Below are 16,032 nucleotides of genomic sequence, written 5' to 3' on the forward strand. Positions count from 1 at the left end.
AACTGATCCAAGTTTAAATTAATGCTGGTGGGAAGGTTGGTTCTTCACAAGGCTGGTGAAATTCTTGTGCTGACACATGGGGGGGAAGGGCTGGCAACAGTGTGGATCTGTTCATTTTAGCACTAGGACTGCTTCATGGGAGGCTGAAGCGTACCTGAGGGTACACTTGGTAGTCTGTAACGCAGAAGCTGCTGACCTGATATTGTTTAAGTAAGTGGTTATGGAATAGATTTTGTTGATGTGGTTTATTTACACTTTGACTAGATACCCAGTGAAGGATCTAGTGAAGGATAAAAATCCTCAGAAATACACATACACAAAAGAACACTGTAAAAAAACAAACCAAACCTGCACATTAGTAGTGTGACTTAATCTACCTTCAGTGAAGTGTGTTGTTGCATTTTACAATGGCTCTACCATTCTTAAATTGCCTTTATAACTTTATTTCTTTTCCTTGCTAATGATGTTACTGTCTGACCATACACTTTTATGTCATAGTACCTGCAGGTGTTTAAAAGGTGAATATCTCATCAACTGCAAGTGTGAAGCTTTATTGCTGACACATGCTATTAAGACTCTTACACCATTTTGAGTGCTATAGTGGAGCCTAGTTCCTTCACTTTATAATAGGGATAACTTCCATATGGGGAATATCAACCTATTGGGTTCTGCAATATCTGCCTGCAATTTTACAGTAAGAAGAAATTTCTAGTTTGTATAGTATTTGACTCTGTTAGAAGCAAGGTTCAAGCAAATGCCCTAGAAAAGGTCTTAATTTTTAGGTTACTCAGAGTCCAAAACTTAAGGAGAATATGTATGCAACTGAGTTAAGTAAGTGACAGTAAACAGTATGTTTTGCAATCCTTCTTTATTTTCAACGAGTGTATGTTAAAAGAAGTAATGTTAAAAAAATCTTGTAATTTCTGTGGCCATAGTCTGTTGAAGTACTGAGGGGAAGAAAAAAAAGGTTGCATACTTTTTATTCATTTATACAGGAAGAGTAGTGGTGGTTGTTTCCAAAGCACAGCACATTTTGAATTAAAATTTATAGAATCAGTACTAATATAATCTTGGTTACTGCATCCTCTCTATTGGTAGGAATTTGGTGTTACTTCAGTAGTTACATTTGAATACCAACTGCATGTTTAGAACAAAAAAGCCGTAGAGAGAGAGGAGTGTTGGCCAGCAGTTTTCTTTGGACATGCTCTCCACTTAAAACATGTCTGAGTGTTGGTGAAGAAGGAGGAAAGGTTTTGTTTTTTCTCAATATTCCTAGAAATGTTTATGTGTGCATTTACTATAAGGCTGGTGTTGACTTAGTTTGTTGTTTTGCCTTTTTGAAGGGATTTCACTTAATGCATGAGAAGAGCCAAAGCTGAGGATATCCTTAGTTTTGCAGGCAAAGATGCCACTAATCTTTTAACTTAATCTAGTCTAAAATGGAATGAAGTGTTTTTGTAAAGCAGGACTTTTTTCAAAGTCTTGAATCGGGAATTTTTATTAAAAGCATGTAGCTGTAGTTTTTGGGTCAAACTAAGTTCTTTTGCGAGTGTGTATTTGTAAGAAGAGTGGGACTGTGTGCAAGAACAAGTACATGGACTTGCAGAATCAGAAACTCTCACAAAGACTGAGGCCAGAGATTGAGAATGCTGTTTTTCTTTTGCACATGCAGTAAATTTTTCTACTTACTGTTTGGAACAAATGGGAATACATAAATGCTGTTGAAGTGTGTGGTAGGAGATGATTCTGGACAAGATACTGTACAGCTTGGTAGCGTTAGGTTAGCAGTTGGACTCCATGATGTTTAGGGTCATTTCCAGTCTAAACTATTCTGATTCTGTGAATGGTAGTGTGTGGTTTTTAGTCTTAAGTTCCAGACTCAGCAATCCATATATCAAAGTTGGTGGAGTCAGAATTGTATGTAAGACTTGAAACAAAAAAAAAAAAACGTATAAAGTAATTGTGTAATAATAAAATCAGACTTTCCTTCCATGGCTTGCTAGTTGTCATGAGTTAGTTCTTTGTGCATGAGCATAATTCCTTTGGTAGGGAGGCAAAAAAAAAACTGTTTAGAGTTTTCTTATTTTTCTGCAGCAGCAAGCAGAGATGGGGAGAACTGTGAGACATCTACACTGCAAAGCTGATTCTTAATAATCATTAAATGAAGAGGGTTAAAATGTTCATCTATCCATGTGATAGCTTTATTTGATCTTGCCCGTAATAAGAACTGTGGTAGTGTTTAGGTACAATAAATGTAGCTATGTTTAACTAATGTTGAGTATGCATCATATGTGCTGTTGTTGTTTCTTGGTGCTTATCCTTTCAGGTAGCTGTCTGCAAGACTTAGAGATTTGGTTTGTATCCACTTCATACTGGGTACCTTTAGGGTTGTGTTGCATTTAAATTCTTCCTCTGCGTTAAATATTCAATGTCTCATTTTCTGCTGTGTCTCTTGACTCATTTTAGGAAAGATCGGGACCGGGACAGGGACCGAGATGACCGTTCGAAAGATCGTGACAGGGATCGTGACAGAGATAGAGATCGTGACAGAGAAAGGGACAAGGAAAAGGATCTGCGACCTACATCTAACTCTACATATTATGGAGCTGCTGGATTGCCAGCTATAAAACCAGCAATGATTCCACACAGTATTAACCCTTTCACAAATCTACCACATACACCACGATATTACGATATCCTGAAAAAAAGGCTCCAGCTGCCTGTCTGGGAATATAAAGAAAGATTTACGGATATTTTGGTTAGGCATCAGTCATTTGTGCTGGTTGGAGAGACTGGGTCTGGTAAAACAACACAGGTGAGTACTTATCTATATGAAACTGAATTTTTTTAAAGGTTGTGGCTGTTGCTAGATGTGTGTGAGAAATTAATTGTATAAGAATACTTCACAAACTGAATGCAAAATTAATTTGATGAATATTTGCTTAGTGAGCACAAAGGTAAGGAGAATCGTACAGCATCTTCCACTTCAAAAATCCAGCACTGCTCCCTGGCCACTGCTTCCACTAGGCTTTATGATTGATAGGTATCTGGTAGAGGAAGATACAGATTTAATGGTGTGACAGAAGTGTACTAATCCACAAACTGAAGCGGTGGTTCCAAATAATTTATTTAGCTGTGTAGATAGCAGCTACAAGATATGAACTTGTGTTTCATGAAACTTACTGCTACAGGTATAAACTTAAAAGGCATTGAAATGTCAGATACAGTTCTGACATCTGATGGGATCATGTGTTTTGGTGATATTCAAACTTGAGAGGTAGAGACTTGTGTTTCCTTGGTATTGAAGCTTCTCAGAGGTCATACAGCTTTTCAGTGCTGCAGTTAAAAAACACTTTTTTTTTTTTTTTTTTTTGTACATTGATGGCTTTAAAAGTCTTTATCAGCCCCAAAAGCAATGATAACAGATGTGCAGAACCTCCTTAACCCTTAAAAAGAATTTTGAGGACACAGGAAATATCTAAGATACAAGGAACACCTGTTTGTTTATAGCAGGCCAGACTTGTTCAAAACTTTATCCTCTGGTTTGCTGTTTGAAGTCTGTCTGGAAAAGTAGTGTAAAAAAAGTTCCTTGTTCTGTAATCTGATAAGATCTTTTTATCTAGGCAGAAAATGAAAACGGAAGAATATTTTAGTCTTTATAAAACACATTGTAGTTAACTTTGAGTCTTACAGACAGTAAATTTTTAGTCATAAAATTTTGGATGTTGAGAAGATGTGAAGGACATAGTAGTACATTGGATATCTTTTATAGCTGTGCCTGAAATATCTGAAAACAGGACCTTGCTGCACGTTCTAGGAACCAGTGTATTTTTTAGAAGGTAGTGTTACGATATCTCTTTTTAAAGTATATAAGCCAGGACCAGGACTGTATAGAATTCTTCAGAAAGGTTTGATTATGTAGTTATTTGGAAGATGCAGTATTCTGAATGTTTATGCTAAAAAATGGTACTTCCTATATGAAAACAAGATTACTTGTTGTGTGGTCTGAAAATTTAAATCTGAAGATCTAAAGATTGTGTGTTTTTCATACCTATGACTTCAAATACATTTTACTGTCAATGTCATTCCTCAGGCATAAAGCTTTTCCTGAGTTATCTTACTGCTTTAACCCTTGTTTTCTGAATGGATTTAAGTAATTTAACACATCTTTCCTAAAAATTGGATTTAACCTACCAGAAGCACATAAGCTGTCTTGCAAGCCTCACCGTTTCCTCTGAATTTGCTCTGTGAGGTTGGAGATACATTTTGAAACAATTGCCAGTGTCTCTGTAGGTACATATTATAGAAAACTACCCTGCTGCTGTGTAATGAAGACCTGTTTTGCATGTGATAGTGTCACATCCTTTTTGTGGTTGATTGGTGTCTTAAAACCTGTTGGGGATAATTGTTCTTCCTCTTCTTAAATTCGTTGATGAGAGCAAGATAAATACTTTTCTGCAGCATAAGAAATCCTTTAATGCTTAAACTACAGGTATACATGAGCTATTAATGCCAATTTTATGCGATTAAAATCAAGCAATATTTGAAAAATATTTCCAAAATTATTGTCTTCTCTTTCATAGTGATAATGGAAAACTACACAGTAGTAGATAGTCTTTTTGATAGTGAGCTGCTGCCTTTCAAGTCCCTTCCCTGATTATCGGCACCTCTCTTCTGTGGAGAGGCTGAGAGAGTTGGGATTGTTCAGCCAGGAGAAGAGAAGGTTCTGGGAAGGCCTCATTGTGGCCTTTCAGTACCTAAGGAGGACTTAGAAAGAGCATGGAGAGTGATATTTACATGGTCATATAGTGACAGGACAAGGAGAAATTACTTTTAAACTGGAAGAGGGGAGATTCAGATTCGGTCTTAGGAAATTTTTCACTTTGAGAGTGGTAAAATGCTGGAACAGGTTCCTGGAGAAGTTGTGAGTGCCTCAGCCCTGCAAGTGTTCCAAGGCTGGTTTGGATGGGGCTTGTAGCAATCTGGTTTGCTGGGTGGCATCCCTGGCCACTGCAGGAGGGCTGGAACCAGATGATCTTTAAGGTCCCTTTCAACTCAAACCATTTTGTGATTCTATGATTATGTGTATGTTTTCCCTTTAGGCTTGTAGAGCAGCTAGGATTGGAAATGGTTGGCTCAGGCAGTGGAAAAAAACCAGAAGATGAAACTTCTCTCACTTGTTTAGACTTTACCCCCAAAGTACTGAAGAAGCATATTGGAAGCCAAAATGTTAATTTTCAGTTCTTTAGTGTTTGCAGTGGCTTGACTTGTAATTTAAACTTTACCTTCAAAGTTAACTGGTTTTTCTGAATGTTCTGGGAGTGTGTTCAGTGGTGAAATGCATGTGTCAGATTTCTCTTAGGAAGAGATTAGTTGCTTGCTGTAATTGCAATGTTTGCTCCTTTTAAAATATGGGACTATATATGGTCCTGGTATAATAATTTCACTTGTTTTTGTAAAGAGAATGATAGAGTAGCATCTCCTTTGCTTTTTGATGTAACATGAGTGATGCCACGTTTTCAACAGCTTTTTTGGCGGGTGAAGTTCAGAAGCAAGGAGATGCGCAGTATAGCTTAATCCTTGTCCTTTGCAGTGTGCAGGAGAACTGATACAGGTTTTCAACTAAGGAAAATTCAGAGAATTCTGCCATGTAACTTTGAACTGAGGGTGTTCTCAGTAAGTTGGAGAGGCTCAAAAAAGCCAGAAAGGGCAGTGCTCTTCTCTCTCTTGTTCTGCATTCCTTAAAAAAATGAATTTCCTTTGACTTTGAAATAGTCTTTAACAACCCTTAGTGCATTTATCCTTGATCTTAGTGGCCATTGTATGTGTAGTCACTACCTCCTTATGTCTATCGAAGTTATATTTGAAAATCTCTTAATTGAGAAAGTCTTTGAGATTAAATGGTGGTAACTAAAGCTATTGCTTCTGCTTTTGATATTGATAAAATGACCTTTTTTTTAGAAAAGTCAGTGGTTCTGATGATGGTATAGGGTTTTTTTCAGTAGAGTTAACTTCAGGCTAGGTTTCATAAGAACCAGATAAGTAGTGTTTGGTATATTCTCAGACATGACTGAAGTGAAAAATGCAGTATGGTACATTCCTTTTTCAAATTCCTTTTTCCTAGTATTTGTAGGTCTTTGAAAGCTGGACAGGAAAAGTCTTTGGGTGGTTGTTTATACCAGCTTAGCACACAGAAGTCTATGGAGCCCTTTTCTTTTATTTGATACCAGTGCTGAAGGTTTTGCTGTTTACTGGAAAATCACTTTTAAATTGGTTCTATTTCATGCTGCAGTGGCGTGACAGACCTGCTGGTTCAAAATTTATTTCAGGACTTGCTCTGTTTAAAGTCAGAAAGCTTCACCTAATATACTTAGAGTTGAGCTGTTACTAGGGACTTGGGGAGCAGGGGAGCTGTGTAAATGTTACAGGATAGGGTTTCGTGTTGCTAGTGTTAGTGCTCAAAAACAACTATTTTAGTTTTGAATAGGATTTTCCGAAATTTGAGTTCTTCACAGCAGTCTAGTAGTCTCCTGTCGTACTTCTATTCTGTTTGCTTTGTTTTTAGTATATTTATAGTGGAAATACATTCTTCATTAAAAAAATGCATTAGGCCACACTTGTCTGCTTCAGGGTTTGTTTTAGTGTTTACTTATGTCCATTGTGCTGTGAAAATACAATAATGAAGAACAGACATTTTCGTGGTTTAAATTATATTGCTTTCGCTGTTATTGGTACAATGTATAAAGGGAATGTTTTCTTTTTCTGTGTGCTTCTAAGAGTAGTTGAAAAGTAATTACTAAAGAGGAGTGGTTTTTTTAGGTCTGTGGGGTTGGAACTAGTTAGGCCTGGAGATGTCTGCTCATTAAGTGTCACACTGATAACATGTTGAGAATATTCTATCCTCTTCAAACTGTACTGACCTTAGGAATTCTGAATAAAACTTACTTTGCATGATTCTTACTGTTACGAGGTTCCTAACAGGAGCAGAAAAATGCTGACTGGCAAATAAAATGAGTGCTAACACAGGAAGGAAAGCATAGGGGTTTTATATCTGGTTGTTGAAATTTCAGAAGAGCAATAATAAACCTAATGTACATAATTATTTGTTCATTTTATTTGTTGTACTTTTTGGCTAAGACAGTTTTTTTATTACTAAAATATTATTTTTGCTTAAATATATTAATCAGCATTATTTTTCAAGACACAAAATACATTTTGTCTGCTATAAAACTTCTCAAATTTTGAATGTGTTAGCTTTAATTTTGGTTGGTCCAGAGCGTGTTGGCTGCTGCTAAGTGCCTGTAAAAGTTATTGATCTAACAGGGCTAAAATGTACTGTGAAACCATGTATTTCTGTGATAACTTTTAAGATAGTTATGTACACGCTTAATGAGAGTGCTTTATTTAAGTGACATTGGATCCAACTAACTAGTCTATCTGCTCTCCTGCTTTGGGTATTTTTGTGTGTGCAGTTGGCATCTCTGGAATTCTAACTAACTTCTGATCCACTTCAAAGGTTGCAGATTACATATGACCACTTGAAGTGTGTTTCTCACTGAATTTCATTCTTGGCAGATCCCTCAATGGTGTGTGGACTACATGCGCTCGTTACCTGGCCCGAAGAGGGGAGTAGCGTGTACCCAGCCCCGGCGAGTGGCTGCAATGAGTGTGGCACAGCGTGTGGCTGATGAGATGGATGTCATGCTGGGCCAGGAGGTTGGTTACTCCATTCGGTTTGAAGATTGCAGCAGTGCAAAAACCATTCTGAAGTAAGTATGGCAGCTGTCAGGTAAAGGTATAACAGCATACTTGGAGGTGGGGGAATTGCAGGGTAATGAAGGGTGTGAGCAAAGTTATGAAAGGAGTAATAAGGGAGTGAATCTGTGGGTTGGTGCTTTGTGTCTGAGTGGGGAAGAGAGACAGGAGCTGTAGCATGAGCTGAGAGAAACCTGAGGTGTGAGTAGAGTTGGAAATTATTCATTCCTCCTAAAGAAATTACGACACCCTATAGAAATTAACTTTAAATGAGCCATAAAGAAGAAGGTGATCTGAATAAGTATTTTAGTTTTAAGGTGCTGTTCAGAATAAAGCCCTTCAGCATGCAGTTTTTCTTTGCTGCATATTTAGCTGACGTTTCCTGTGTTGTATCTTCTACTCAGGGTACTTCTGCTGAAGTTCAGTAGTTTATTTCAGTAAAGAGAGATATCCAAAGATTCAAAACTGGCCTGTACCTGGCTTTGGGACACATAGTCAGGAGCATCTTAGTTGTCAGCTGCTATAGACTCCCGTGCTGCATCAGTGGAACCAGGTGCATTTAGTACATCATTTTGCAGATTACATTCAAATGCTCAGTTAAAAACACACATAGTGTGATTCAAGGATTAATGCTTTTCTGTCAAAAGATGTCTTCTCTTCAGTCATACAGGTAGTTGAAAGACTGGGCATAAAATTAATGTGGAAAAAGAAATGTAACAGCAGCAGAAAAGCAAGAAGTGAACAGATGCTCTGCAAACAGAAAAGGAGAGCAATTGCAGAAACAGTATTCCTTGGATTTTAGAGGGTGTTTTCCCCTTTTTTTCCCTGTCTCTTAAGTTTATGTGTGGAAGTCTGCCAGTAAAAGTCTACAAACTATTGCAAATGTTACTAAGCCTTGTTTCCCCCGTCCCCTTTTTTCTAAGCTTTCCCCCCCATAATCACAGATTCCACTTACACTCTATTTCTATTTGAAAACTTAAAATGGTCTTGTTACAGTGTTGGAAGTAGTTTGCTGGTGGTCCTACTTTTAAAAAGTTTATTAGAAGTACAAGCAACCTAGTGAATATGAAAGAGGATTCTGCATCAAACTTAGAAACAATGCCAACACTCAGTTTGTTATTTGTGTTCAGGTACATGACTGATGGTATGTTGCTTCGTGAAGCAATGAATGATCCTTTGCTGGAGCGCTATGGTGTTATAATTCTTGATGAGGCCCATGAGAGAACACTGGCTACGGATATCTTGATGGGAGTTTTGAAGGAAGTTGTAAGACAAAGATCTGATTTGAAGGTCAGTAATGATGAAGACTAGCAGCATCTCTGTTCTAGTTGCAAGTATACTCAATAAAATATCTGCGTGCTTACCATTAGCTGATTTTTATAATTGTGTTTTTGGTCTGTGATAACGCATATTGGAAGGCTAACCCTAGGAGCTTTGTATTTAGGAAGCTCCTAGAAACGGTATAATTGTAGCTTAACTTTATGTATTGGACTTGGAATTTTTTTGGACCTTAATAACAAGGGTGCTGTATTCAGATAATAAAAACATTCTTAAATGTAGTTTACATTCTTAAAATTACATTTTGCATGCATAACGTCACAAATTCTTGTAAACTTTGAGTAACTTTTTTCCTTCAAATCTACAGGTTATAGTTATGAGTGCTACTTTAGATGCTGGCAAGTTTCAGATCTATTTTGATAACTGTCCTCTTCTGACTATCCCGGGTCGCACCCATCCTGTGGAGATATTCTATACTCCAGAACCTGAAAGGGACTACCTTGAGGCTGCCATTCGAACAGTGATACAAATTCACATGTGTGAAGAAGAAGAAGGAGATCTCTTACTCTTTCTTACTGGACAAGAGGTACTTCCTTCTGTTTTCTATTCATAGTTCCATACAGAAACTATTTTAAGTGACTTGTGTAGACTGAAACACTTAGTTACCTTTTCTGGTTTATCATTTGGATGACCTGAGGCTTTTTACCTATGCTTTAGGACCTTCGACACTGTACATATCCGTAACATAAATACTGTACAAGTCCTTTCTAAAATGAAAATTTTCATCAACTGAAGTCTTTTAAAAGAGAAACCCAGAGAATGAGCCCTTGGTTTGTACTGATGGGAACTCCAGAGAACTGGGTACCTGAGAGCATCTTTGGTTTTCATTGAAAAGATAGTTCTGTGCACTTCTGGACATGTACTGTACAGTTTAACCAAAGAATAACCATTTGGTTCTGCTACTTAGCTGTCAGTAATAGTTTCAGTAAGAATGTTCAGGTTTTGGTTTTTATTAATAACTTTGAGTAGTCGGCTGTAGACTTCATGTACCACAAATTCAGGGAGTTAAGTCTCAGAAGTGAGCTCCGTGCCTTGCAAAAGAGGATTGTATGAAAGCACTTAAGCTACTACATCAGGAAATTGGGATTTTCTGGAAATCTTAAGTACTTAACTGAATAAGCAGGGGTGTTCTTTTAGTCCTAGTCTTTCTTTGAAGCTCTTTTCAGTGTCCATATTAGTAAACTGAGATGGGAGAAGAGGTAAAAAACCTGTAGGCATTTTGAAAGTTTGCTGGACTCAGTCAACCTAAATCTGTTTTTAGTAGGGGAAGAAATGCAGATAGCAAAAATGTTTTTCAACTTATTCTTGCAGTTACTGCTCTTGAAGAAATACCTATCAAGAGATGTGGAACAATTCAGTGTCTTTCTTCTAAGCATGCACAGCCTTAACTATTCCAAGGGAGAAAAGTGGCACAAATAACTTGTAAAGGTGCCCAGGCTTCTTGAGTAGATTTGCCAGTCATAAATACGTGTTGCCTCTTATATGAGTTTTAGGACATTTGATTAAAATGTCATCTGGGAGGTCATCTCTCTTAGAAAACCAAAGCAATGACTGTCACTATAAAAGCAAACACTCTCGACTTTCACATTTGTCCTTCTTTGTTAAGAGTATTGCTGTAAGTTAGAGTACAGGTAGGAAAAATGCTTTCAGTGATAGTAGTTTTGAAGCCTGCTTGGTTTTAGCTTGAAGTTGTAGTTCAGACTAGTCAGGTTAAATTTGCAGCTGTTGCAAAAAGGGTGAAAGTTGGTGACAACAGAAAGGAACACTGCTGTCCAGCTGTTTCAGCAGATTTTATTTTCTTACCAAGATGCTAAATCAGGCTGGTCTTCAACCTTTCATGAAGCACAAATGCATGGCCTTCTGATTTATAAATTCTGCTTGCTACATCAGTTGCTATGTATTACTCTAAATAACTTGTTACAGTAGTCACTCCGGGGTACAGGATGAGTGTGTTCCTTTGGCAAATGGCTCTAGACTCTGGACCTGCCAGTGCTACAGACATACTCTGTTCTTTTGTATGGACAGGTTGTGTGATTTCCACTGGGTTAATTTGCAGGACATAATGTGTTACAAGCAAATTCTGAATAAAATTCTGCATATAGTACACGTTCATGTGTGTATTTATATAATTAAGCATGAAAGCATCTACCACTGTGTTACTGAATCACTTTAAAGCTTGCATTGGTAAGCCAGTGTGCTCTGCTCCAGAGTCTGGAGTTCTCCAGTCCATATGTCAGTTGATGGTACTGCCCAAGGGCGCTGGAGTTGACTCTGCTTGGAGCTAGTCTGAGTTTGGGTAGTTAGCATGAAATTCAAGTCTGGTTTAGCTTCTGTAGAGAAGCTTTGAAGTATTTTAACCGTTTTGAGTAATGGTTGGTTAATGACATTTTTAGGCCTTTGTTGAGCATCATGATAAAGTCTCTGTGTATATCACTGTTGAATCTAAAGTGATGTGACCTGCTGTACTCTCAAGAATGGGAAAGTGTGCTCTAGGTACCATTACCACTATGTGCTTCAGGTTCATTAGGCTTAGTAGCTAGGCTAAAACTGATGTATGCTAGAGAGAAATGGTTTGTAGTTCTTTTGGGTTCTTGAAAACAATGTGAACAGGGTGCAAGATTTTGTTTTTCTTGTCAGAAAGATGCATTTACAAAACTAAATGAAATTAGGGTAAGGGAAGATGTTTTAGGTGAAACTATGCAAGTGTGACTTGTTTGGAGTTTGAGGCTTTAAATGAGGTATAATTCTGGTGGTCTAAGATAGAATGGGGGTCCTTATTGGCTGCTGTTTTCTCGTCCAAATGAATTCGAATTAATTTCATATGGGAATTAAGATGGATAGCAGACAATTAGTACAGATTAGTTACGATATAGGGAAGATGATGAAGCTTGGAGATAGCAGGGAAGATTCTGTGTTGTCATGCCCAGAAAATCAAAAGAAGCTTAAATCTATTTGGAAACTAAAGGAACCTTAATTGTATTAGCCTGTAACTGGATGAAGATAAAATTGTTGTTAATGGTGCAGAAATGTGTTCAGAAATTTCCTTTCTGAGTCCTTGAAGGAGCAAAAGTACATTATTACATTGTATTAACTGATTTTGAGTCCATTAATAACAAAAAAGGATGTTTGAAAACAAAATTTATTAGGGATGAACCGTTTGAAACAGGACTTGTCCTACAGGCTCTGAAGGGAGGAAAGCTCATTTGTTGGTTTTCAAAAACAAACAAAAAACCACCCTGGTATATCAGGAAAATTTTAGAACATGGGTATAGTGTTCAGCTTTAATGCCAGTGTTCAAAAAAGGTATAACTTGGTGTATTGGGTTTGCGTGGCCAAGCTTTGGTAGGAGGGTGGCTTCTTTGTTCTTTGAGGAGCTGCTGGAAGCTTCATCCATGTCCAGCAGAGCCTATCACTGGCAGCTCCAAAGATGGATGTGCCGCTGGTCAAGGCTGGGCCAGTTAGAAACGGTAGTAAGCCTCTATGGTAACAGATTTAAGAAGAAAGAAAACAAATTGTTGATCAGTTGTAATTGCAGCCAGAGGAGAGCAGGGTGAGAACATGTGAGAGGAACAACTCTGTGGACATCAAGGTCAGTGCAGAAGTGGGGGGAGGAGGTGCTCCAGACAGCAGAGCTGGGATTCCCCTGCTGCTTGTGGTGCAGCCCATGGTGAAGCAGCTGTGCCTCTGCAGATCCATGAGGATGCAGAATCTGCCTGCAGCCTGTGGAGGAGACCCATGCTAGAGCAGGTGGGTGCTTCAGAGGAGGCTGTGATGGAAGGCCCGTGGAAGAGAGGAGTACCCTCTGGAGCAGCCTGTCCTTGAAGGACTGCACCCCTTGTAAGAGTGACCCCATGCTGCAGCAGTTCGCAAAGATTTGTTGCTCATGAGATACACTCAGGTCAGAGAAGTTCATGGAGAACTGCCTCCTGTGGAGGGAATCTCGTGCTGGAGTGGAAGAACTCCTTTCCCTGAGCAGTGGGAGAAATGACTTGGGATGAATTGACTATAACCCCAATTCCCTGTCTCCCTGTGCCACTGGGGTAGGAGGTGGAGCTGGGAAGGAGAGAGGTGTATGAGGAAGGTGTTCTAAAAGTTGTATTTTACTTCTCATTATTGTGCTCTGGTTTCGTAAGTAATAAATTCAATTAATACCTCTAATTCAAGCCTGTTTTGCACATGGTGGTATTTGATGAGAGATCTCTCTCTGTCCTTATCTCAACTCGTGAGCCCTTAGTTATATTTTCTCTCCCTGGTCCAGCTGCAGAGTGAAATGATAGAGAGGCTTTGGTGGGTGTCTGGCATCCAGCCAGCATCAACCCACTACACCTGGGTAGCTGTAAGCTAGGTTGCCTGTCATCAGTCACCGGCAAAAATTGGAAACTCGGAGAGATTTTGTTTCACAAGGAAAAAGCATAATTACATTTCAGTCAACATGTCTTTTTTAGACAGTAGGTGTTGTCAAACTTGTTCTCAGTCTTTGAGATTACAGAGTTGGTAGTCTAGTTGTGTAGATACACATTTGTTAAGCTTGCAGATCTGAGAGGCAGGTGGTTTATTTTCTACTGGAGTTCTAAAACAGTATTAGATTTTACACTCCATTGAGATCAGTAATCTGAGAGTAGATGTAACATCCTTACAGATGAAACTTTCGGGGTGGGAAAGACAGAAATAATGACACAGAAACTGTATAGATCTGTCTTACACATTTTGGTAATATGGGCATTTATGAATGCCAGTTGTGTTATCTGTCACACTTTTTATAATAAAGCCAAGTGCATTGTTACACATTTATGAGGAAGTATCCAAGCTGCATCTGGAGATGTGAAATACAGATCAGCAGTGCTATTCTTGATTGTAGATAAATATACTTTGAAGTGTTGCTGGGAAGTTCAGTATTCTAGAAAGGCTTTAAGTGATATTGGTAAAACCGATGGTGTAGAAAAGCATTGCAAAACGTTTTTGACGTTTTGATAGAGAATTTGATAAATGAGTATTTCAAAGGTACAATGTTTTCATTATAATGAGACTGGTTAAACTCTGGAATAGAGAGAAAACAGACTTTCTTGTGTGGAAATGAAGTAAAAATTGACAACTCTTTTGGTCTCAGTGGTAGTGGTTGGATGAGGTTAAGAGGGAGTCTGGATGGGGCTGCGGTGAACACAAGTTGTCTTGTTTAGCTTCCTATAGAAAGTATTTGGGGAGTTGGGCAGCATGAACTTAAAGAAGAGTAGTAATATTAATTTTGTTCAAATACTGAAGGGAGGAAGGTTTTTTGCTCTTCATTCAAGATGATGTCTGATCAGGTCAAAGAGACCCAGTCAGGTCAAAGAGAATGTGGGAATTATGCTGAGGCAAATTCAGTTTTGACTTGACAGAGTAGTTTTAGTTATGGTCAAGGGTTGACATTTTCAATGTATTACTTTTTTCATCTTAAGTACATAGTTTTACATAGTTCAGTTTCACTCAGTTTGTATTCAGACATCTGAAGTGGTGCAGCTCTTGGTGCCAGTTCTTTTTACTGCTGTTTTTTCATTTTAGCTTGTAGCAGCATGTAGCTGCCTTTATTTCTAGAGGAAGAAAGGTAAATTAGGGAAGTTCCATGCAGGCTTTGAGGACAAAGACTGCATTTCTAGAATGGTTCCTGTCATCAAAGGCAAATGATGTGGCTAGCTGTGCCCTGCCTGTGCTGGAACTCAGAAGAGGATGGGTTAAGGAGTCTGCCAGGTATTTCTAGTTTGCGAAGTAGAATGCATTTATGCATTTGTCTCTCTCCCCCTATATTCATTTTACACAAGGTGAAAATGGCATCGGTTTCTTGGCATTAGTTTCCTTTGGGGTTTAAGAGTTAGGTTTGTTAGACCCATGTATCCAAGGTGAAACTAAATCTAACTGTATCATGTAGCAGCTGATCTTCTGTAGATAGGACTGTCATCTCCTGTTTAAAAGAGTTTTAACTCTTGTTAAAAGAGTTTTAACTCCAGTATGTTTTAACTGGAGTAGTCTCATAGTTTTGCTCATCCCATGAGATTATTTAAGTGTACCAAATACAGGGTCAACTGAAGAAGGGGGTTCTGCAATAATGTTTCCAAGGACCACGTTTACAAAATGACTGCACTCTATTTAGCATGCCAGGTGCTTGAATTGTTTTGTTGAATGTGCTTAAATGACATCACTAGTCACCATCTTTTTGTAGAAAGGGTTTTTGTAAAGGTGAAATACAGTTTAGATGGTACAATTGAGTGGAGCCTAGCCAGCAAGTTCACTGGCTGTTTGCTTAGACCACTTCGGCTTATGAGTTAGAGTGAATGCCAGCACTTGAATTCCTTTGGCTTAGAGTAACTCATGGTCCATCATTCAGTAACTGCTGTTTAGTATGAGTGTAATTGCACTGTACATTCTCCATGGCAGCATGGATGAGTCTTGTGCACAAACAGAAGGCAAGGATTGCTAGATTTACAGGAGCAATGTAACTCAGTAATTTGAGATCACAAATATATTCAAGAGAGTGGGAAATGCTTAGACTACTGAGTTTGTTCAGCCCTGAGAAAAGAAGGCTCTGGGTAGATCTCATCATCATCATGAGCCAGTATTTAAAGGGTGGCTACAACATAGATAGAGATTCCCTTTTTACAAGGACCCACATAAAAAGATGAGGGGTAACGGATAAAAGTTACTCGTGATGAGACAGTGATTATACACAAGTGGTAAACTTTTCACAATGAGAATAGTCAGCCATTGGAATAAACTCCCAGAGGAAATGGTGGATTCCAAAACATTGAACATGTAGGATTTAGCTGGACAGGGTGTTGGGCCATCTTGCCTAGACTGTGCTTTTGACAGGAAAGGTTGGATTAGATCATCCTTGAGGTTCTTCCACCTTGTGTTCTGTGAGCTGCATTGCGGCTTGTCATACTGGTTTTCTTTTATGTTTGTGCGTTT

At 38.5% G+C, this 16,032-nt stretch overlaps 1 protein-coding gene across 1 annotated transcript in view; it reads left to right on the plus strand.

Annotated features, from left to right (window-relative positions):
* DHX15 (DEAH-box helicase 15) overlaps positions 1–16,032 on the plus strand; it is a 47,412-nt gene that overhangs the window by 3,667 nt on the left and 27,713 nt on the right. Inside the window, exons 2-5 of the mRNA XM_085059238.1 lie at positions 2,467–2,815; positions 7,576–7,769; positions 8,886–9,045; positions 9,401–9,619. Coding sequence (XP_084915364.1) covers positions 2,467–2,815; positions 7,576–7,769; positions 8,886–9,045; positions 9,401–9,619 — 922 coding nt within the window. The remainder of the gene's footprint in view (positions 1–2,466; positions 2,816–7,575; positions 7,770–8,885; positions 9,046–9,400; positions 9,620–16,032) is intronic.

The sequence above is a fragment of the Lichenostomus cassidix genome, chromosome 4 (genome assembly GCF_008360975.1).
Source record: "Lichenostomus cassidix isolate B80296 chromosome 4, HeHo_3.0, whole genome shotgun sequence".
Classification (NCBI taxonomy): Eukaryota; Metazoa; Chordata; class Aves; order Passeriformes; family Meliphagidae; genus Lichenostomus; species Lichenostomus cassidix.